The sequence below is a fragment of the Adiantum capillus-veneris genome, chromosome 23 (assembly GCF_014529385.1).
Source record: "Adiantum capillus-veneris isolate H3 chromosome 23, ASM1452938v2, whole genome shotgun sequence".
Lineage (NCBI taxonomy): Eukaryota > Viridiplantae > Streptophyta > Polypodiopsida > Polypodiales > Pteridaceae > Adiantum > Adiantum capillus-veneris.
Window position 1 is genome coordinate 90945114 of NC_140953.1, and position 22146 is coordinate 90967259.

At 46.7% G+C, this 22146-nt stretch overlaps 1 protein-coding gene across 2 annotated transcripts in view; it reads right to left on the reverse strand.

Moving 5' to 3' along the window:
• The window catches only part of LOC147428158 (putative mitochondrial adenine nucleotide transporter BTL3), a 46566-nt gene that overhangs the window by 3486 nt on the left and 20934 nt on the right, over nt 1–22146 (reverse strand). Inside the window, exon 4 of one of the 2 annotated variants that reach the window (XM_086497237.1) lies at nt 766–920. The exons of the other annotated variant lie outside the window; for it this stretch is intronic. Coding sequence (XP_086353363.1) covers nt 807–920 — 114 coding nt within the window. The 3' untranslated portion in view covers nt 766–806. Of the gene's footprint in view, nt 1–765; nt 921–22146 lie in introns of those variants that run through there. 2 annotated transcript variants of the gene reach the window in all.

Consider the following 22146-nt stretch of genomic DNA (forward strand, 5'->3'; position numbering starts at 1 on the left):
AAGCCCAAGTGTTGCATGGTATCCGCAATATAATCCCAAAGAACGGTATCAAATGCCTTTTCAATGTCGACCTGCATCACCAAGACATCTTGCCGAGTATATTTTGCATATTCCATTCCAATGATGACATTCACGAGGTTATCAATAATTTGAATGGAATGAAGACGTATTGAGATTGATGCAAGCCTTCATGCAAAAAGCACTTGAGTCAGTTAGCAAGCATTTTTGCCATTAATTTATACACCACATGCATGAATGTAGTAGGCCGCCAATGAGAGAATTCTTCACACAATGCACCACGGGCATGAGTGTAATAGGCTGCCAATGAGAGAATTCTTCACACAATGCACCACAAGCATGAGTGTAATAGACCGCCAATGAGAAAATTCTTCACACAATGCATGCTTAGGTATCAGCTTGAGCAAACCTTCTTTCGAAAAGGAGGGCAATTCCTACTGTTCCCAAGCTGTATTCATCATGAACAATAGAGGCAACTTCAAATAATCACAAAAAGACGAGAAGAATTCCACAGATAGACCATCCCAACCAAGAGCTCTCCATCAACCCAAATCAAGCAAGCTGGCATACAATTCCGACTCAGTAAAAATGGCTTCCAAGTCTTGAGCCTGCCGCATCGAAAGAATGGGAGTAACATGCGATAGAAACATGTGACCCGCTTGGCGAGCTTCTCTCGTGGGAGAAGAAGGGGCCTCAAAAATCTTGCCATAATGAGAGTGTAGGGCGAGCTCTCGTAAAGAGAAGGTCCACTCCCCTGACGGTAATTTAACTCTCCGTATAGCTTGAGACTACCTGGAGTGATGCAAATGCTGGAAAAAAAATTTAGAAGCACATCCTTTATCTGCAAAAGCCTGTTGACGAGCTCGAGTCTGCCATTTGGCCAATTTCCTCTCATCATTGTGCTGTAACATAATGCGAGCAAAAAGCAATTTAATCATTTGAGTGGCAGTACGAGAAGAATGATTAGCCAAGTGTATTAATCTGCTACAAGCATCCTTTGCCTAATTAACATGTTCCCTTAATTGTGACAAATAATCCCTGCCATAATCATGGATAACACATTTGAACACGCATAACAAAGCGGAACCAGACTATGTCCATATCAACATACATCTAGGAGATCAAAGGTGGGATAATATCCACAATCATAGCGCGAAAAGGCTCGTGCTTGAGATAAGCATTATTGAGATGCAAAAGTCTCTTCTTGGGTAGGCGGTCATTGACATCAAAAGAGCCAAAACGAAGTTTCAAGCATACGAGAAAGTGATCCGAGAGACACATAGCATAATCAATCCTCATCTCGCATACAAAGCCATCATATTATTGCATGCGAAAAAGATACCATCCAACCGAGCACGATACATAGATTGAGCATTATGTTGAAAAGTGAATCGTGGATCAGTCGATGCAAAAAGGATCACAAATCAAGCCCATTACATGTCGACATAAATTGGTCCCATGATTGCCGTTCCATATGAAGCATGTGAGAATGGCCAGTAGTATTATCCGCAAGGTTTGGTGCATTATTAAAATCGCCGCAAAGAAAGGCATTGAAACGCCAAGAATAAGAGGAGATAGTACTCCACAACCGTGCGCTATCTGCAGAAGCTATGTATGCATATAATCCTCCAAATTCGAAAATTTCCCCATTAAAAATACATTGGATGACCATCCCTCTTCCAGCCGGGTCATTGAAAACCAAGGTCGGGAAGAGTTCATGTCGAACAAGTATAAGCACTCCAGAATAGCCAGTTGATCCTGCATAAGCTATCCAGTAGCCCGCAAAGTAAGAAGTTTGTCCTGCAAATTGATGTTGGTTATACTCTTGAAGAACACCAATGTCCGCTTTACATGTATGCACATAGTGCCAGGTAAGCCGCCACTCGCATAACCCACGCACATTATAGGAGATGCAAATCAAAGAACTATGCATTCTATATGGTATATACAGTGGGCGAGGAAGTGGGAAAAAGGGGAGAAAACTCAAGTACCACTGCCCATCGACACATCCTCCCCAACTGTAGGTACCTTAGGAGGTGGGTCAAGACCTGGACCCGGATGATTGAAAATAAAGGCACCTTGCGATGAAGAGGCTTCTCTTGTAACAACTTCCTTGTAAGAGCGAACAACCTTGTCCAAAGCTTCAGCCAAAGAAGTGTTGTCATTACAAGGGAGTTTTTTCTGAGCAACATTCTTCAAAGGGGGCACATAATTACGAGAAGATGCTGGAACACGGACTGTAGCAGCTTTAGTGGGTTTCTTGGACATTATCCAAGTTTGAGAGATCGAAACCTGTTCTTTTCCTTTGTCTTTAATATTTGGAGAAGCAGGAAGTGCAGACAATTGTAATTGTTTTCCTTTGCCTTTATTCGCCCCAGCTGTCTGGGAGGAGGTTGAAGCACCTTTGGTTTGAACCTCAGTAGAAGATTTCGGAGGTGAGCGAGGTTGAGTAGGGACGGCTGAAGGAGGTGGTTGCAGATTTGGTTCCGGACATTCAGACTGCATATGACCAAATTTGCCACAACGCAAGCAAGAATTTGCAAACTTGCCCCATTTAAGCTTAAATGGACGCTTTCCAACCATTGCATCCCCAAAATCGAATCAAAATACCCACTGGTGTGGGGATATCTGTGTCCCTCAAAATACAGAAACAGTTTGTGTTTGCGTCCAGCTTAGGAGGGCAAACCACTTTGCCCAACTGAGCAGCCAACAAAGGAAGAAAGTGACGCCAAGTGCGAGGAAAATCGACCACCACAACCTAGATGGGACACTTGTGACGAAAGAGACTCTGATAGCCCTTGTTGAGAGCCCAAGGCAGTACATGAGTCATCTACGTATTGAAAAAAAGAGGAGACATTTCAAGCAGAGCATCCCGAGCATCCATGTTGGCCAGCAAAACTTCGTAGAGCCCTCGCGCGCCAAAGTAAACCCCTCGGATTGCTTGCCGTTTGAGTAGGAAATCAACCCATTGGCCTACATCCTGAGCCATATGCATTCTACTAGGGACAAAAAGAAACACCGCGTTAAGTGCATATTGAGCAACAGGATCCATAAGCTCCTCTATAGGGATACGCACTTCCATGACAAGAGCGGATCCTTCGCAGGCTTGACGTGCATCTTCGAAGTCCTCATGCAAACATTATTTGATAAGGCTTAAAGTATCCATATCCAAAGATTCCATGGCTTTCCGGCGCTTGTATATACATCGATTAGTCGAATCCATGTGAGCTCACACACACACACACACACACACACACACACACTCTTTTTTTTGAGGTTTTTGATATTTGACTGCTATTGACACAGATAGACACACACATGCTGGCTGTACAAAAACCTGTTGATGCACGCACACACACGTACGTACGTACGTATGTATGTACGTACATAAAAAAACAATCACTGGGGAGGCAGCTTGGGATTCTCTTTCAAGAGTGAGACTGATGCTACCGATTTTTCCAATTAGAAAAATGCATTAAACATGTTAAATACATCTTAACAGCCTTGCAAACCCTGATATGCAAACACATATGTACGTACGTATGTATGTACGTACATTAAAAAAACAACCACTGGGGGGCAGCTTGGGATTCTCTTTCAAGAGTGAGACTGATGCTACCGATTAGAAAAATGCATTAAACATGTTAAATACATCTTAGCAGCCTTGCAAACCCTGATATGCAGAGAAGATATGTGTTGGCTAGTACTTCTTGGCTAATGCATTTGATGTGCTAGATCTGCGTTGCTCTTTAGAAAAGACAATTGCAACTCCCACGACATTTGATTGACTCTTTGCTTTCTTCCACCCATCCAGAAGCATGAAACTACATAGTCGGATTCTCTAAAGAGTAAAACTCTGCAGTGCACACGTGCGTGTAGTATTGTGAGGGTCTCTCTCTCCCCCCTGCCTCCTCTTCCGCCCATGTTTTCCCCCCTCCTCTCATCGTTCCTTGTTGTTTTTGTTGTTTGTTCTTTCCTGTTTTTTTTTGTGTTTGTTTGTGGCTGCTTGCTTGTGGGTGTGGGGCTCCTCTTTGCTCTATGCCAAGTTCCCCTCACAGCTTCTCCACTCGAGTCGACTTTGGATCTGTTGCTAAATGGACTATTTTCTTATTTTTCTGAGTAATTTCTTTTTATTGAAATTAGGATATTTAATTGTCTGCACTTAAACCGTAAGGTTAAAAACTATAGTTCTATTAGAATTATTAAAAGCCATCGGGAACAGAAAACTCTGATGTGTCATATAATGGGTGACATGAAGCATCGTGAAGAGGTTGTACCGTCACTTCGGTAGGAGAGACCGGGAAACGGATATTCTCGATGCGTCACGTGATGGGTGATGGGAGTATCGAAAGAGGAATATTCCATTGATCTGGCAAGAAACCCAAACTGGAAAAAGGAATGCGCGTAAAGACGCAAGCACAAGAATAAAGATGGGTTCTGAAAAGCTTTTTCTAGAAAAAGGAATTTTGAAGTGTTTTCCAGGAAAAGTAGATGCTTTCCCGCGAAGAATCTGTGTTTGCATTGCATCAGTGCCTAAGAACTGCATCCGGGGACGCTTGGAATGTGATTGTATAGCATCAATTTTCAACTCACTCAGTTTTATTGAGTTTTTGTCCAGATTGACATTTATTTTAAAAGTGATCAGCCCCTATAGTCACATGGGGACGAGGACGGGTCTCGGGGACATGACAAGTCCCAAGAACGAGGACGTGGCAAAACAGGGGACAGGGGGCGGGCTAGGGGACGTGTGTGAAAAACACTTGTTCTATCCTAGACAACCCAAAGAGCACAAGATTGCAAAGAGAAAGTGTGTTTTGCACTCATAGATACAAAATATGACATGCGGTAAGAACGCGGTGAGAGCACGCCCCGCACACGTTGACATCATACTCAAAGGTGAAAAAGTAAGGATGTACAAGTGAAGAGTGGATTAGTAGAGTCTAGTGCGCAACATTGGCATATAGCTCAAGACTCTGAAAAGCCTAGAGAAAAGGTGTAAGGTCCCCTGTTTACGTCCCGCCTGCGTGTGTCACCAGGCACCTGCGTCTTGGGATGTGTCCCCTCTGCGTCCCATGTCAGGGACCCCTCTGCGTCGCGTCCCCTCGTCCCGCATCCCCCGTTCCATCCCTGCCAAAAAGGGCCACGTCCTTGGTCCCTTGTTTCTATGCATGCCACCCACTCATGAAGTGAGCAGCCCACTTAAAATAAACCATGCTTTAAATTAAAAAAACCAGCGTTGGCTGAAATATAGAAAAGCATGCGATGCCTCTCTCTCTATCACCAAGTGTAGTAGATTGGTTATGCCATTTCCCTCTTCAATAACACGTCTTGAGTTCAACTCTCCTCGTCAGATAGATCTTTAAGGTCTCTAGGGATAGTTTCCTATGACGTTAAAACTCTCTTCTTCTTCTTCTTCTCTCTCTCTCTCTCTCTCTCTCTCTCTCTCTCTCTCTCTCTCTCTCTCTCTCTCTCTCTCTCTCTCTCTCTCTCTCTCTCTCTCTCTCTCTCTCTCTCTCTCTCTCTCTCTCTCTCTCTCTCTCTCTCCTCTCGTCGATTCTGCCGCCAACCCCTCCCCCATTCTAGTGCTACCAATTGCCCCTATTCCGGCCAGCTCGCCGGCATTTTCTTGCTAGGAGCGGGAGCCTACAAAAGCAACCCACGCTCTCTCATTCTCCCAAAAGCACAAGTGCTAGCAGCAAGGAACACCTCCAAATGACTCTGCAAGTGATCAAGGGAAGCCAATACTCGGTGTTCGCTTTCCCGCACTCAGAGCAACAGGTACCAATTGTGAATTTGCAATACGAGTTGTTGTCGCGTTTGTGTTCTTGCAGAAACTCCATCCCAAAGAAGGGGCAAAGAGCCCTCGACCTATGCTCGAGGATTCTGAGAACGGTCTGTAGGGCTTCACGCTCTAGGTACAAACAGAAACAGAATTGAGAGCTCGTTTCTCGGGAATTTCCCGCCAGAAACGGAATTGACCATCGAGTCTTATGATTTAGAACAAAGGTGTCACTCCGGTTCTTGTGCTTGTAAGAAGATTCTCCCTAATAAAGATTCTCTTTTAGGGGGGGGGGGGGGGGGGCCGGGGCCATCTTCTGGTCCCAAATATTGTGTCGAACTTCTCTCTCATCTCTTTTTATCTAGCTGCCAGCTGTCCAAAAAGTTTTGGACAGAATCAAAAAGCCGCAAGGAACAAATGCCGATGGGCATCAGAAAAATCCTACCAGTGGTAGCAACCCGCAGGAGGAAGATGCGGAAAGAGTGCCAAAGCGCACAAGGGATCTCTGGATCGTGACAACGGCCTTCTAAGAGCAAGGGCTTAACGAAAGCAAGGATATCTCTATCTCTTCTCCATCATACTCTCCTAATTATACTACTACATCAACTTCTCATATAGTATCTAAATCTTCTCCAAAGAAGAAAACTCCTACTACTTCCCTACGTAGTACTGAAGAGAAGCCAAGTTCAAGAGGGATAATTGCAAGCATCACCGCAAGATGCGGATTTTCAAATCCAGTGACAAGGACATCAAGTTTGACCACTACACAAGACGGAAAGACATCTCCAAGGCATCGTCTTTCATCATGCAGTTTGAAGTTGCTTTTGCAAGCGCGAACTTCACCGAAAAATCCAAGTTGCGTCATGTTGGGACACATCTCAAAGAGACAGCAAGCAACTGGTTAGCCAAGATTCTAGAAGGTACACAAGCGAATCTTGGTTAGCCAAGATTCTAGAAGGTACACAAGCGAGAACATGGGCTCAATTCAAACTGAATTTTATGAACAATTTCTTGCGCCCGACTTCGAAAAGAATATTTGGAAGAAATGGGACTCGCTTGCCCAAAAGGAGCGTCAGAAAGTCACGGCTTATGTTGACAAGTATTGGTCGGTTCTTTTGAAAGTTACGCCTTTCATGAAGATTTCCGACGAGGAAAAGCTACGGAAGTTCAAGGCAGGCCTTCAACCACCAATTCGGAAGAGCATGAAGGTTACCCCGCACCGTTCAGCAGATGATAGAGTCGGCAATCATTGCCAAAGATCTACATTCCATTTGGTTCCCCCAAACGGATGTAACATAGCACATATTGTGCAAGGCAAAGAGCAGTTTATGATGACCATGGTGACCAAGGCAAAAAGTGTCTCCAGGGGACCCAAATCAGCCCAAGAACCCATAGGGTACCAGCCAACGGCCCGAGTATCTCCCGCCAAATCAAGTTCAAACCTTCAAAGAGCAAGGAAGGTGCTTCTACTGTGGTGAGAAAGAACACATGAAGACCGAATACCCTATTTGGTAGCAACGGCAGGAACAAGCATCTTCGAAGAAGGAACCCGCTCCACCGAGTTCGAATTCCATTCCTGATGTACAGGGGAATACAGAAACAGAAAAAGGAAAGTGTCAGCTACTTAAAGGCTTGGAATCCGTGAATAATTAGCGGGTATTGATCCTATATAGATGCTTGGTCCTCACACTGGCTCTCCACTCACTTCCGGATCGGCATTCGAGGGGTTGACCACCAGCGCAACTCCCGTGTGGCGAGCACAAGGACCGCGAATTCTTTTTTATGGCACCCATCGAGGGATGTGATATCATCTTGGGTATGCCATGGCACTTACAAGAGTATTCTTTGATGACATACTCGTCTTTTTGAAGACTCAGGAGGGACATCGAAAGCACTTGGACATAGTGTTTCAAGAATTGCGAAAGCATGAGTTACATGTAAATGCAAAGAGAAGTGAGTTCTTTCTTATTGCTATATACTATCTCGGCCATATAGTCTCACACAACCAAATGAGTATGGATCCCACAAAGATCCAGGAGATAAAAGATTGGCCAACTTCCACTACGGTACATGATGTACATAGCTTTTTGGGATTGTATTCCTATTATCGGAGGTTTAGTAAGTACCAAGACCACTCCATGACCTAACAAGGAAGAAGATACCTTTCAAATGGGAATCGAGACAAGAAGGTGCCTTTGACAGGCTGAAGTATTTATTAACCCATGGACCTATTTTGATAGTGTCAAACTTAAGGAAACCATTCGAGGTTCACTGTGATGCTTCAGGTGATTGCATCAATGCAATCCTTAACTAAGAAGCCCATGCAATGGCTTTTGAAAGTAGACAGCTTAAGGATGCAGAATTGCATGCCTGGATCTACAAGCAGGAACTTACGGCTATGATTCACGCCTTGTCTACCTAGGGGCACTATCTTCTAGGAGCAGATTTTGTGATAAAAAACGATCATCAAAGTTTGCGGTATTTTCTTACACAACGGAAACTATTTGAGAAGCAAATAAGATGGACCACCTTTTTGTCCATGTTTCACTTTTAGATCCCTCATACAATTGGGAGTAAGAATGTGGCTGCGGATGCATTGTCCAGACGGCCTAGGGTGAATGCAATTACTTCTTTACATCACCAAGAACTGGAATCAGTTCCAGATTTGTATGCAAACGGCCCAGACTTCTCCTCCATTGGGAGCAAAGTTACACAACGGAGAGAATGAATATCCCTATTCCATTCGGGATGGTTACCTCTACCACCACCAAGCAATTTGAATGGCGGTACCTCTGACGAAGAATATCATGGAAGAAGCACATGCTTCGCCTTAGGTGGGTCATCGAGGTATCCTCCCTACGACTTTAGCACTGGAAAGATATTTCTTTTGGCCAAGCCTTAAAGTAGACATTGACCAATATGTCAGAGAATGTTTGGTTTGCCAATAGGTAAAGTACGATCGGCATAAGACGCCTCGGTTACTCCAACCTTTGCCTGTGCCTGATCAACCTTGGGAGAATATTGCTATGAATTTTATTGTGGATCTCCCAAAGACTCAAATTGGAAATGATGCGATCTGGACCATTGTCAACAGATTTGGCAAGCAAGCTCACTTTATTCCAATCAAAAAAAACGATCAAAGCAGATCATATGGCTAGGATTTTTCTAGCACAGATCTTTAAGCATTATGGAAAGCCCAAATCTATTGTGAGTGATCGAGATTCATTTGAATTTTTCTTCTGCATATCATTCTCAAACGGAAGGGCAGAGTGAGATCGCCAATTCTATAATAGTGGATATGTTGAAATCCTACGTGCCAGGCAGACAGTCTGATTGGGAGAAGTATTTGCCCCTTGTCAAGTACGCGTATAACAATACCATACATTCATCTATGAAGAAAGCACCCTTTGAGATTCTTTATTGTAAGCCTTTGCTTCCACCTATCCTTGTAACTAAGGATAAGATTTTTGCAATAGATGAGTTTGTTCGGAATTTGGACACGGCCTACGAGCAAGTTCGCGCTCTTAGGAAAAACATAAGAAAGATGCGGACAAGCACAAAAGGAATATGGACTTCACAATCAGTCAATTGGTCTTACTCAAGTTTGAGAAGGCAACTGCGGGAAGGTGAGATCTGCGAGGTTCGGGACTTGTTCTACGATGTCTAAGTGCTGAAAACTGAAAACACTGGTGCTTGTGTGGGTTCCGTCGCGGTAGATCTGCAAAACGCTGAAATGCTTGGCAGATGCAAAAAACGCTAGGCTGAAAATGGTCCTGTTGCAGTGAATTTGCTAACGCTAGGGCTCCTGCTTCTTGCTATCGCCAAGAATCTGCAAGTCCAAAAACGCTAGCTGATCTAGTCCAAAAACGCTAGGTTTATGCTATGGAGCACAAACGCTAGGCCTCTTGGGGGTTCTGCTGAGAAGTTGTCTATTGAGCGTGTGCTCCTGCTGCCTCTTCTGGAAGAAAGTGCTAGCGCTAGGTTTGTTTATATACAAACTTAGCAAAATTGCCCTACTTAGTTCCCAACAAAAGTCACTTAATAAATAAGTGAAAAATGTCAAAAATAGTCTAATGCACTTGGAGACCATCGCTCTTGAGCTAGCAAGGGCAATTTGGAATCTCTCTCTCTCTCTCTCTCTCTCTCTCTCTCTCTCTCTCTCTCTCTCTCTCTCTCTCTCTCTCTCTCTCTCTCTCTCTCTCTCTCTCTCTCTCTCTCTCTCTTTTTTGAAAAATCAGGGCTGTATATTAATGAGTACAATATAATCCCCAATGGATGCCAAAATAGCCTATCACGTGGGGTGTACAAGCTGAATGTAAGGTTGAGAGCCACTATAGTGACAACTTGACTAGAACAATGTCATGGTGGTCTGTATGATGAGTGGAGGAGAAACCACTGAGGAGGTGCATAATGCCATGTAGAGTGGAGATAAGGCCCAACGTCGAAGAAAGGCAAATCGACGAGCCTCAGCTGCTCTAGATGTACCTGAGGAAGAATCCCACTGCCAAATGAGGGTGTGAATGATGTCCAGCCAAATGGCAGTGAGGGTATCCGGTAGGAGCTGTGGAGCCGCACTGAGAATGTGAAGACAACGAGCTCTCCAAACATTCCATAGTGCAATGCTAGTGATGACTGAGAAGATTTCATCACATGTCTGAGGATCCCCCTGCCAAGCAATCTGTGGTAACATAGCCAAAGTCCCTCGCCGATAACCAGTCGAGGTAAGCATAAGAGTTGGATCGGTGTCTGAGCCCTCGTAGAAAAGATGCGGTCCGGGCATCGGCATCAACCAGGAGACAGATCCCCAAGTGAGAAATCCATGCTGAACACCAGCTCTGCTAAGTAAAAAGTAAACTGCAAGCCACACTACCTGAGAAGACGAGCATGACCAAAGACAGTGTGCAGGTAACTCAGGTAGGTGCAAAGAACAGCGAGTACATAACGGGTCATGACCCATAGAAGCTAACCAAGTCCCAACTGGAAGTCCTGCATGTGCAATCATCCACAGGAAAAAGGAAATATGACGAGCCACATGTAGATCCCAGATAGCTGACCAAAACTGCTGTAGATAGGCATGGGAGAGACCTGAATGTAACCAAAAACGCATACGAGTGGGCTGCTCTGGGTGCTGTCTCATCAATGCAAATCGTCCAATTCTGACTGTGTACTCAAAGAATGATACATGTGCACCGGTGGGGTTAGAGTGAGGCCAATGCCACTCTCCTGGGTCCCAATAAAGCTGAGATAGGGCACGACCCTCCCACACCCAAAGCCTCCAAAGTGCAGCATCAGTGGAAGCGAAACGGGGGTCAACACAACGACGCTTCCCGCGGGAGCCAACTACGCGTATGGCCTCCCATCGAGCGCCGGGGTAGACAAGATGCGAAGAGGTGGTAGCATATGTCAATCTAGCATGCATCCCCGGAGAGTAGTCAGGATCAACTGTGAACAGCATGGTGTCTAAACGAACTACTAAGAGAGTGCTCTGAGCAAAGAGTCCTTCCCAGCCACAATGTGGAGGCATCTGAACCGTGCCTCGCATGACTGCGTCCCAGTGTGAAGGAATGGCAAAGTCAATCTCAAGCGGTCTGTCTGTTACCCCGCGACCAATGTCATAATGTTCTGCCACAAAATCTGCATCCAGCATACGTGTCTCATGAAACAACCGCATAGAGGCAGCAGGGCCAGTGTCCCAAGCAGCCCAATCAATGTGAGTCCTCTCTCCAAGCTGACGAGGTGGATTAACCGAAGAATCAAGGACTGCATCATTCCAAATGAGTGGCTGTCGCTCACGGCATGAGGGAGGTGAGTGTATGATAGCTCGTCGCATGGATACCAAAATCTGAAGGAGCGATCGGATGAAGGGTGAGAGAGTGTTGGTGCACAAGGGGGCATCCGTAAAGAGAAAACGATGCCCTGTTTGCCAAGTATGGCCATCTCTAGTGCCGAGGCGTGGAGTCGTTGTGGAAAGAGTGGCTTGAAGAAGCATTTTCCAAGGTTCTTGGCCGCGAAAAAGACCCCGAACAATAAGCTTGGTAAGAAGGGCGCGGCTCTATAATTCTGGATCAATAATGCCAAGTCCACCTGTTGACCTAGGACGAATAATCGTGGACCAACGAACTCGAGCACGAGTATCAGTAGTCCCATCTGTGCCACTCCATAAAAAGTTCCGCACGAGTCTGCGGAGCTGAGCTATCACACCAGCATGTAGCATCCAACAAGAGGCCGTATACCATACTGTAGCCAGAATGACCTGGTTTGCGACCAATGCACGGCCAGCCAACGACAGATGACGAGAAGACCAATGGCATAGCTTCCTGCGAATAGACTGTAGTACGGGTGCAAACTGCTGCTGTGAGGAAACGTCAAATCCAACCTGAAAGCCCAGATATCTGCATGTATGACCTGGCTGCAGCCATGTGAAACCATCAGTTACCCCCCAAGTAGGTATGTCATCACTGCCAACCAGTAACCCATAGGATTTATGCCAGTTAATGCGTGCACCACTGGCAATGCAAAAAACCTCCAAGGCCTCCCGCATGGCATCAAGAGCTGCAAGCAAATAACGCAAGATCAGCATAGTGTCATCAGCAAACTCCTGATCGATAAGGTCCGGAGCTGAAGGTACTGGCATGGTCAAGCCACGAAATGCATGACTCTGAGCACGAAGAAAGTCGGACATAGTCTCTCCTACAAACAGATACACATATGCTGCTAAAGGACATCCTTGACGGACACATCGAGAGACCTCAAAACTGCGACTGACACGACCACCAATAGTAATAGCACTACTGGCAGTCCTGAAGAGAGCGGAAATGCCTGAGATCCATCTCGAAGGGAAACCCATCCTGGCTAATGATCCTTCGAGAAACTCCCACGCAACACGATCGTATGCTTTCTCGAAGTCAAGGATGAAAAACGCGAGAGGTTCAGAAGATGATCTGGCCCACTCTACTGCCTCATAAAAAGTGAAGATATTATCCAGTATGCATCGATCCATGACAAAGCCTGTCTGGTAAGAACGGTCGCAAGCGATGGCTGATCAGTAACGCTAATATCTTATAGACCGAAGGGAGTAGGGTAATAGGTCTCCACTGGCGGAGCTAAGTGGTGTCACCCCCTTTCGGAATAAGAGATATGAGACCTGAACAAAGATCCGGATGCATATATCCTGATGCAAAATATCCTGACAACCACGAAGCATTGGTATATGCAATACATCCCAATAGGTCAAAAAGAAAGCTCTAGTGAGGCCATCCTCGCCTGGACAGGAAGATGGATCTAGACTCTCAATAGCAACATAAAGCTCTTCAAGTGTGAATGGAGCCAACAAGATCTCTGCCATAGTGTCTGTACAACGACGTCGGGTGTGATGCCAGATCTGCTCACGTGCAAGTAAAACCTCAGTAGTGCATACATCAGCAGTGAACAATGCCTCAAAATAATCTGCAGACATATCAAGGATAACATTAGGATGCATATGAAGTGTTCCCTGAGCATCGCACAAAGTCCGGAGGGTGGTGCCAGGAGGGCGCTCTTTATGCGCAGCGAAGAAGTCCTTATTCATTCGATCAGCTTTAGCTATCCAATGAGATACTGAAGCATGATGAGTGAACTCAGACCTAGCCTCCTGTACGCGACGAATTTCCTCTGTAAGCTCTGTCTGTCTAGCAGCGAAATAAGCATCCTGAGGCCACTCCTCAAGCAAGCATTGTGTTGAACCAAGAGGAATGTGGAGGTCAGACTCACGTACTCTCAACTGACGATGAATATTAGCAGTCTGATCATGGCAGTAAATACTAGACTGAGTAATGCAATGGGCAAGGAACTCTCCAGGGGGACCACAATAAGAAGCACCCGTGGACCACAAGTCACGAAAATGCTGCTGCAAAACTTCAGTGGTGAGAACACTGTCGGGGATCCGGCAGCCTCGTCTCTATGCAGAGGATCTAGTGAAAGAGATAAACAATGAGATGGGTAAATGATCTAAGAGGCTGGTCCCTCGCCAAATAGTAGTAAATCCACCTAGAGCTGCTGCCCAAGGGCCAATGTAAAAACGATCAAGTCGCTCTAATAATCTTCCCTGCTGTCGCTGAAACCCCCACGAGTAATGAAGTGTAGCAGGGTGGTGACCAAAAGAGGGTATGTGCCAGGCGTCAACACCTTGAATAGCTAGAAGAAATCGATCCCAAGCTGGCTGCTCATCGGGAGAAATGGATGATAGAGCTGGAGGAGTGATCGAGCGCCAGTCAGAGTCGCTCTTGACGTTGTTGAAGTCGCCTCCAACAACCCAAGAGTCTACAGTAGCTCTCTCCCGAGGAGTAGTGGGTGCATATACTGACATAAAACCAATGATAGAGTCCCGAATCCGGATAGAAACATAGACTGCTCTGCCAGTGACAAGGGTGCCATGCTGCTGAACTGATGCCAAGTATCGTGGCCCCACTGAAATGCATACACCGCAACTCTGTCCATGAATGCCCAGCGCATGCTCCCAAAAAGTGTGAGCGCCCGAGGGCATGAGATTACCAAAGAGAGTGGCAATCTTATGCTCCTGTACTAGTAATATATCCACAGTGCCTACTACATGAGCGTGTAAATCTCTGCGAAGTAAAAGCTTACGTGAACCTCTTACCCGAGAAGTCTGTAAACCATTAGCATTCCAAGAAACTACATGTAAATCCATAGTCTGCATGAAAGAATTGGTAAAGCATCTGACTAACTGTGCATCTTCTTGGAGGCAGCTGGGCCATCCAAGGGATGAGTTTCGGGCGGGAGGAAAGCAACCCGCAAGCCCTCTCTAAAATATGGTGTCTCATTGCACCAACTGCGAACCTCAGCTTGTTTACATTGCATTACCGATGCTGCAGCTTTGACACCCCAAATGCGCATAGACATAGGAAGCACCACATCTGAGGATACATGAATGATCATAGGCAATGAATAGCAAGCATAAACATCACTCCATTCCATAGCACCAATACATGAAGGGAAGTGTGGAGACAATACATCTGGAGCGGAAGTAGACAACCATAAATGAAGCTGAGCCATAGTTTGTGCATGCACAAAATGCAGAACCTGATCCTCTGACCATTCCTGAGCTGCATAGAATGGAAGGAAAAAGGAATGGGTAGGCTGAGAGCGACTGCCTATTAAAGAGGGAACACAACCTGGCTTGTGATGCATAAGGTAGAGCTGCACCCGCAATGGTCCTTCTGAGTCACCGCACATTTCAGCCCGATGAGTGCCCCAGGAAAGAGGGCAAGAGCTGAGAAAACTGCATGGGACGTAAGTATGAGCGGTTGAGGGAGGGGGTGGACCAGAAGGTGGAGGGGGGGGAGTAACAGCGAGAGGGAGAGGAGGAAAAGGGAGAGGTAGTAGCGGTGAATGATCCATCTGCATGGAAATAGGGACCTCGGGAAGAGGGGAAGGAGCGTGCATGGGAATGGCAAGTGAAAGAGGAGCTGGTAGCAGAGGTAAGTGATCCTGGGCTGAAGAAGAAGAATGGCGAGGAGAAGCTGGGAATAAGGGAGTGGCAGAAACTTGGGAGGGAGCAGGAGAGTTAACACTAGGGGCTGCATGTGGGATGGGTTGCTGACAAGGACGGAAGGAATGGTTACGACCTACTGTGTGCCAAGCAGTCTCAGTAGGAACTGAAGCAGAGGGAGGAACTTGGAGGGTTGAAGCTCTGGGAACACCCGTAGGCTGCTGAGGTGCTTGAGTAGTAGTAGTAGGGACCGGCTGTGGTCGCTGACCACGTGGCTGAGCATGGGTGCCACAAGCCGACTGTTGTTGTCGCCGATGGCGTGGCTGAGTGGGACAATCGCGTGCCAAGTGTCCCATCTCGTGACAACGTAAACACTGTCCTGGGCGACCAGTGACTACCATTCGGCAAGAGTAGTCTCGATCACGCACAGCCACAGTAACTGTATCTGGTAATGAGGTATCCCCAAACACCAGGACCTGAATGCAAGGTGGACCAGATGAGAAGATGCACGATCCTGGAACCACTGTGCCAAAATGAGCAACAATCATCTGAAGGAGATGCTCATCAATAAAATGGAGACGCATATCCGGGAAGGAGAGCATCAGAGGGAATCTGGGAATAAGATGTCGACTATCAAACTCCTCAGTGGTAAACTCGGGATACCACCTCGTCAAGTAAATCATTCTGCATCAGAGAGTATCGAAGAGCGAGCCAGGAGAGCTGAGGCAGTGGCGGGATCTGAAAGACGTACCATGAATATACCTCTGCCAAGGAATGAAAGCTCCGAGACCCGTCCCTGAGTAGTGCCCAATGCAGTCTGACACCAATCACGGATAGAAGAGCAAGGTGGAGACTGTCCAATCATCCAGCCAACCAAGGCATGCTGTGCCAAGTGTTGAATTTTGGAGTCAATGCGTGTCAACACGTCACCAGTACAATCCACGCGAAAGACAAGTGGTGATGGAGCGCCATGTGTAGCACTCAAGACCGGCAAAGCCACCATGAAGAATGGGCAAGACTGGCAAACGGGAATAGCACGACCCGAAGTGAAGCTGGAGCTCTTTCTCTCTCTCGCTCTTTCTCTCTTTCTTTCCTTCCCTTGCAAGCAGTAGAAATATGCTCACAAGGAAGGTTTGCGGGCTATTAGGGTTTCGGGGAATTGGGGAATCAGAGTTCCACGGGATTAGGGTTTTGCGAAATTAGGGTTTGCAGGTGGGGGGCTGTTAGGGTAAGGATTTCGCGGTAGAGGCTGTGACGCGCAGGTGCTCGAAGGCTGTGAGGGCTGTGACGCGCAGGGCAGGCAGACTGCAGGCTGTGGCGCGCAGGGTCGGCAGGCTGCAGGCAGTAGATCGCGCGGCGCCAGGCAGGCTGCAGGCAAGAACGCCGCGGCAGACTGCAGGCCAGGCAAGAGGGTACGCGAGCGGCAGCAGGTTGCAGGCCAAGCAGGAGGGAACGGCGCGACAGGCTACAGCTAGGGCTCTCTCTCTCTCTCTCTCTCTCTCTCTCTCTCTCTCTCTCTCTCTCTCTCTCTCTCTCTCTCTCTCTCTCTCTCTCTCTCTCTCTCTCTCTCTCTCTCTCTCTCTCTCTCTCTCTCTCTCTCTCTCTCTCTCTCTCTCTCTCTCTCTCTCTCCTCTCTCTCTCTCTCTCTCTCTCTCTCTCTCTCTCTCTCTCTCTCGCTCGCTCTCATACACCGCATCTGGGAGCTTCCCAGAAACAAATATGCACGCCTTGCTCTTGAGTCCTCGCGACAGTTAGCCACGCAGAGAGATAAAGCATGCTGGTATGGGGAGATGACATTATGGTTTCAAGCGCATGGGTTCAGCATAGACAGACTACCACCCTTCCAATACTCACTGGATGCACCCTCTCTAACTCTCACACAGTCCGAGATTACCAGGCTCATACGCCAGGACCTGACTCAGCTAGACATCAGGAGGACATGGATACAACCAGCACAGGAGCTGGGCACGAAGATGGCTTTCTACAGAGAGCATCTTCTCCAGCTTACGGAGGACGGTTTTGTGACGAGACCTAGATACATGGACACCCACTTGTCTCATGGGATACAATGTGCTATTGGCTAGATACGCACATCTTCACACCAGCTGCGCATTGAGACTGGGAGATACAACAGAGTACCAACAGAGGCCAGAACATGTCTCCTATGTGACCTGGAGCCTGAGACAGAGTTGTACTACGCATGCCACTGCCCCGTCTACTACGAGATACGCGGCCGCTTCCACTACTTGTTCAGAGAGGGCTTCGGACCACTCTCCAGAGTCATGCGGTACGAGGATCACAGATGCTTGGGTTTGTTTTTGCTCGAGCTACGCAGACACATAGAGAGCCTGATGGGAGGAGAGGTCAGCCAGTCTCAGAGACGGATCACAGACAGAGCAGCTGAGGAGCTACTACCACAGGAGAGCTCGCCGCCTCACACTGGAGGCACATTGATCGACCGAGCGACTAAGCTAGGGAGATCCAAACGCCCACGACTACGGGGGACCACACAGCATCGACGGAGGTTGCATCAGAGGATTCGGATCTCTTTGGCCCAGCATGCACGACGCCCGGTCAGGCTATTGACCATGGAGGAGATTGCTGAGATCCGCCAGCGACCAATGTTGGATCTTTTGTGATATGTGATTTAGCTATCCCACCTATCTGCTTAGATCACACCTAGCTGTTTCAGATTCCATAGCATTTTATTCTGTCATTTTTGTTACTCTGACTTTGTATCAGATCCACCACATTGTAACTGTCTGGTCTCATAGGTCATTTTGGCCTTCTGAAGACGTTAATATAACATTTCATTTTCATTCTCTCTCTCTCTCTCTCTCTCTCTCTCTCTCTCTCTCTCTCTCTCTCTCTCTCTCTCTCTCTCTCTCTCTCTCTCTCTCTCTCTCTCTCTCTCTCTCTCTCTCTCTCTCTCTCTCTCTCTCTCTCTCTCTCTCTCTCTCTCTCTCTCTCTCTCTCTCTCTCTCTCTCTCTCTCTCTCTCTCTCTCTCTCTCTCTCTCTCTCTCTCTCTCTCTCTCTCTCTCTCTCTCTCTCTCTCTCCGCAAAGGTGGACGATGCGAATCAGTCCAGCAGTCGGCCGGTGCAAGGTTGTGTAGACACAAGGAAGCACAAGTTGCACAAGGCTAAAGGGGCGTAGAGGCCCGCAAGTGCACATGATAGCACAAGTCACGCAGGTGCAAAAGTCCATCTTTCATGTGAGAAGATAGAAGCAAAAGGTAATGGCTTCTCCACACAATAAAAGACCCCCCAGGACGTTGAAGGCGACTTTCATGATCACACACAAACGGCTCATAGAGATGGAAAAAGAGATGGAGTGGAAAGAGGAGATGGAAGGTTGGAGGGAGGAAAAGGCAGTTTTCCTCCAAAAGCAAGCTAGCAAAGAGGAACAATGGAAAGCGGAGAAAGAGGACATGCGGTGATGGCTTCTCCACACAATAAAACACCCCCCACGACGTTGAAGGCGACTTTCATGATCACACACAAACGGCTCATAGAGATGGAAAAAGAGATGAAGGAGTGGAAAGCGGAGATGGAAGGTTGGAGGAAGGAAAAGGCAGTTTTCCTCCAAAAGCAAGCTAGCAAAGAGGAACAATGGAAAGCAGAGAAAGAGGACATGCGGGCTGAAATCGACGCGCTCAAAGGGGAGGTATCGGCCCTTAAAAAAGAGATGGCTGAAGTTAAGACAAAAGGGGAACTCGAAGAAAGAGAAATTCAGCCCTCAGTGATCCAAGAGCTCAAAGTCATCAAGGAGCAAGTGTAGGCGATCAAGGAGGATGAGAAGCAACATGAAGCAAAGACGTCTACATGGGTGGAGGTGATCACCAAGACGCAGAAGAAGATAGATGAAGTAGAGAAGTGGATAGAGGTCACCAAGAAAGGAAAAGGGAAGGAGACATCAACCCCTACACCAACCATCATCAACATGACACTAGAGGAGGAACAACGGAGACGCTGACCCGGACACACAACCCCCCCCCCCCCCCCCCCCCCCCCCCCCCAAGTGATGACGTGGCTGCTTGTACGGAATCCTGCAATACACGTTGATTGGCTGACGTGGCAGCTGTACGGAATCTCGTAATTCACGCTGACTGTACGGACTGCCGGCTAATTTTGGGAGAATTTGCTTTTGAAGTTTAATGCTTTTGGGGCTCTGCTTTTAACATCCCTTGTAACCGTTATATTGAACCCAAGGGGCTCACTTCTCAGGGCATCTGGACGCAGAGTCTGAGAGCGAGCACCCGCGGGTGGTTGTACTTTGCTCAAAGATTAATATAAAAAGAAATACCGAGAGGGGCGCCAGTCTTTGGGGCCAATCTCTCTTGGCACGGAACTACGCCGGGCCGTGTCGACTGTTAAATTTGTGAAGTATTTTGAAGTGAATCTCTACTGTGTCGCGACAGAATCTTGACTTGGGGTGTCCTAGTTTGTTAGAGTGGTATAAGAGACGGCCGATTTCTCCTCTACCGGGAAATCCGATCCCTTTTCTCGCGACACTTGTGGATTCCGAAAAGAATCAATCGACCTCTTTTGCAACGCAAAAAATTCGAACGACTTAACAGAAGATGAGTATGGGTCACCTCGACCTACACATTATGAACTTTTAAAAATGCAACGTCGACAACAAGTTGACGAGCGCACAAAGCAGATGCTTTAGTTTGCTAAAGATCCCCAATTTGCAAAATTTTTGACTTAGCACTTCATGGCTAAAGTGCATACTTAGTGGCAGAAAGCCACCGAACCACCAATCAAACCGGCAATCAAGAAACCTCCTATTCCGAAGATGTTTACAGAAGAACTTCAAGAGGTGACTCAGACCCAGATCAGTGAGCTTTTGGACACGAAAAATCAATCGAAAAAACAATTGAAGAAGCACAAGAAGGAGACTGACTACCCTCATTACTTGGGCCATCAATCTTCTTTTGCATCTGCAACAAAGCAGAAGAAGCATGTGCGTTTTGAAGGACTCTTATTCTGACAATTCTTCTAGCTCTTCCGACTCAAGTGAGGAGGACAGAAAGGGCAAGAAGCGAAGCAAAAAGCAAAGCTTCGGAAAGAACAAGAAAAAGGCAAAGAAACTCAGATTCGGACTAGTTTCTGATAGCTCTTTGGAGGAGTAATCCTCTAATAGTTCGGATTTCGATGACGACATCGACTTCCTCAAAGACAAGAGCAAGAAGACAAAGGAACTAAAAGAAGGTGGACAATCGATAAAATTTGAATCCTTTTTTGGATTTTGAGATGCTCCGAGGACTTTGGCCTTCATCTAGCAATTTGACATAGCCTTCTCTAGAGAGCATTACTCAGAGCACTCCCAGATCAGGAGGGCTACATCTTTTCTAAAAGGAAATGCTCGAACAAGGTGGTCCACTCTTCTTCTGAGGAAAGAAGCTCCGGTCAAGTGGTTGAAATTCAAACGGCTCTTTATTTCTTCTTGGCTGATCCGGGAGTACAAATTGTAAGAATAGCTTGGAACCATCTTCGGATGACCAAGGGAGATTCTTTAAACGCATATTGCGAGAGGTTTTGGGACTCTTTTCTACCGACCTCTTCATTTAGGAAGGTCACTTTAAGGAACAGATTGAGCGGTTTTGCTGCGGACTCCCTACAGAGATACGAGACTACTGCCTTGAACAAAAGTCGGACTCTATTCAAGAATTAATGGGTCATGCAAGAAAGGGTTTTATCGATACATTCGGGGAATTTGACTTACCCCACTGATGAAATCTTGACTCAAAGGACCAGACAGACCTCCAACAATGGAAGTAGAAAGAAAAAGAGTCCCCAAGAAAAGAAGGATACACGACCCCAACTGACTCTTAGAGAAAGGGCTAACTATCTCAACGAGGGGAAGTTCGCAAAGTGTCCCAAAAAGGCACAACAAGGACAGACTGAAGACACGCCAAAGAGTTCTAGAGCAGCAGAGAAACATGGCAAAAAGGCAAGATGAAAGCAGGACTGGTACCGGATTGCATGGGAACCGGCCCAAGCCAGATAGATATAAGTACATAACTTTGTCGAGCTTGCGGCAAAGTGAAAGATCAGTTTTTGATGGAGGAGCCAAGGCCAACTTCATTTCAGCTGAATTGGCGGCGCGGCTCGAGATTACGCTCGACACGATGGGGCCATCGGTGGAGGCAGTTCTAGAGGCGCCCGGACGGGATGTAGCCATTAAGTATGCCATTGGCAAACTTCCTTTGCGTTGTCAGGGGTATTTAGGACACGAGGACTTTTACATCATGCCTTTGGAAGGGTGTGACATCCTCCTAGGAGTCCCTTGGTACCATAAGAACAACGCCGTGGTCGTCTGTCGGGCCAAGAAAGCGACTTAAAAAAACGAGAAGGATAGAAAAATTGTACTAGATGTAAAATTGAAGGGCGAGTCCGTCCCTACTATATCGGCTTCGACCATTTCAAAATTAATGAAACCCAATCTTTTTGTTTACTCGATCTATTTGAAAGAGTTGAATAATGAACATCGAACAAACATGTATGAACTAGACAAAGAACGCCAAGATTTTCTCCCGACACGTTGATTGTTTTTATGAAGACCTGCCAGGCAAGTTACCCCCATCTCGTCCTGAGGATCATACGATTGATTTGATTCCTGGAAGCACACCACCGACTCGGCCACCTTACCGAGTTAGCCGAGCCCAGAATGAAGAAATCATGAACCAAGTGAAGGACCTTCTTGAAAAGGGTCTTATCCAACCGAGTACTTCACCCTACTACTCCGGTTTTGTTGGTATTAAAGAAAGACGGATCTCGAAGAATGTGCATTGATTATAGAGCTCTCAATAAAATCAATATCAAGAACAAATTTCCGATTCCAAGGATCAATGATAT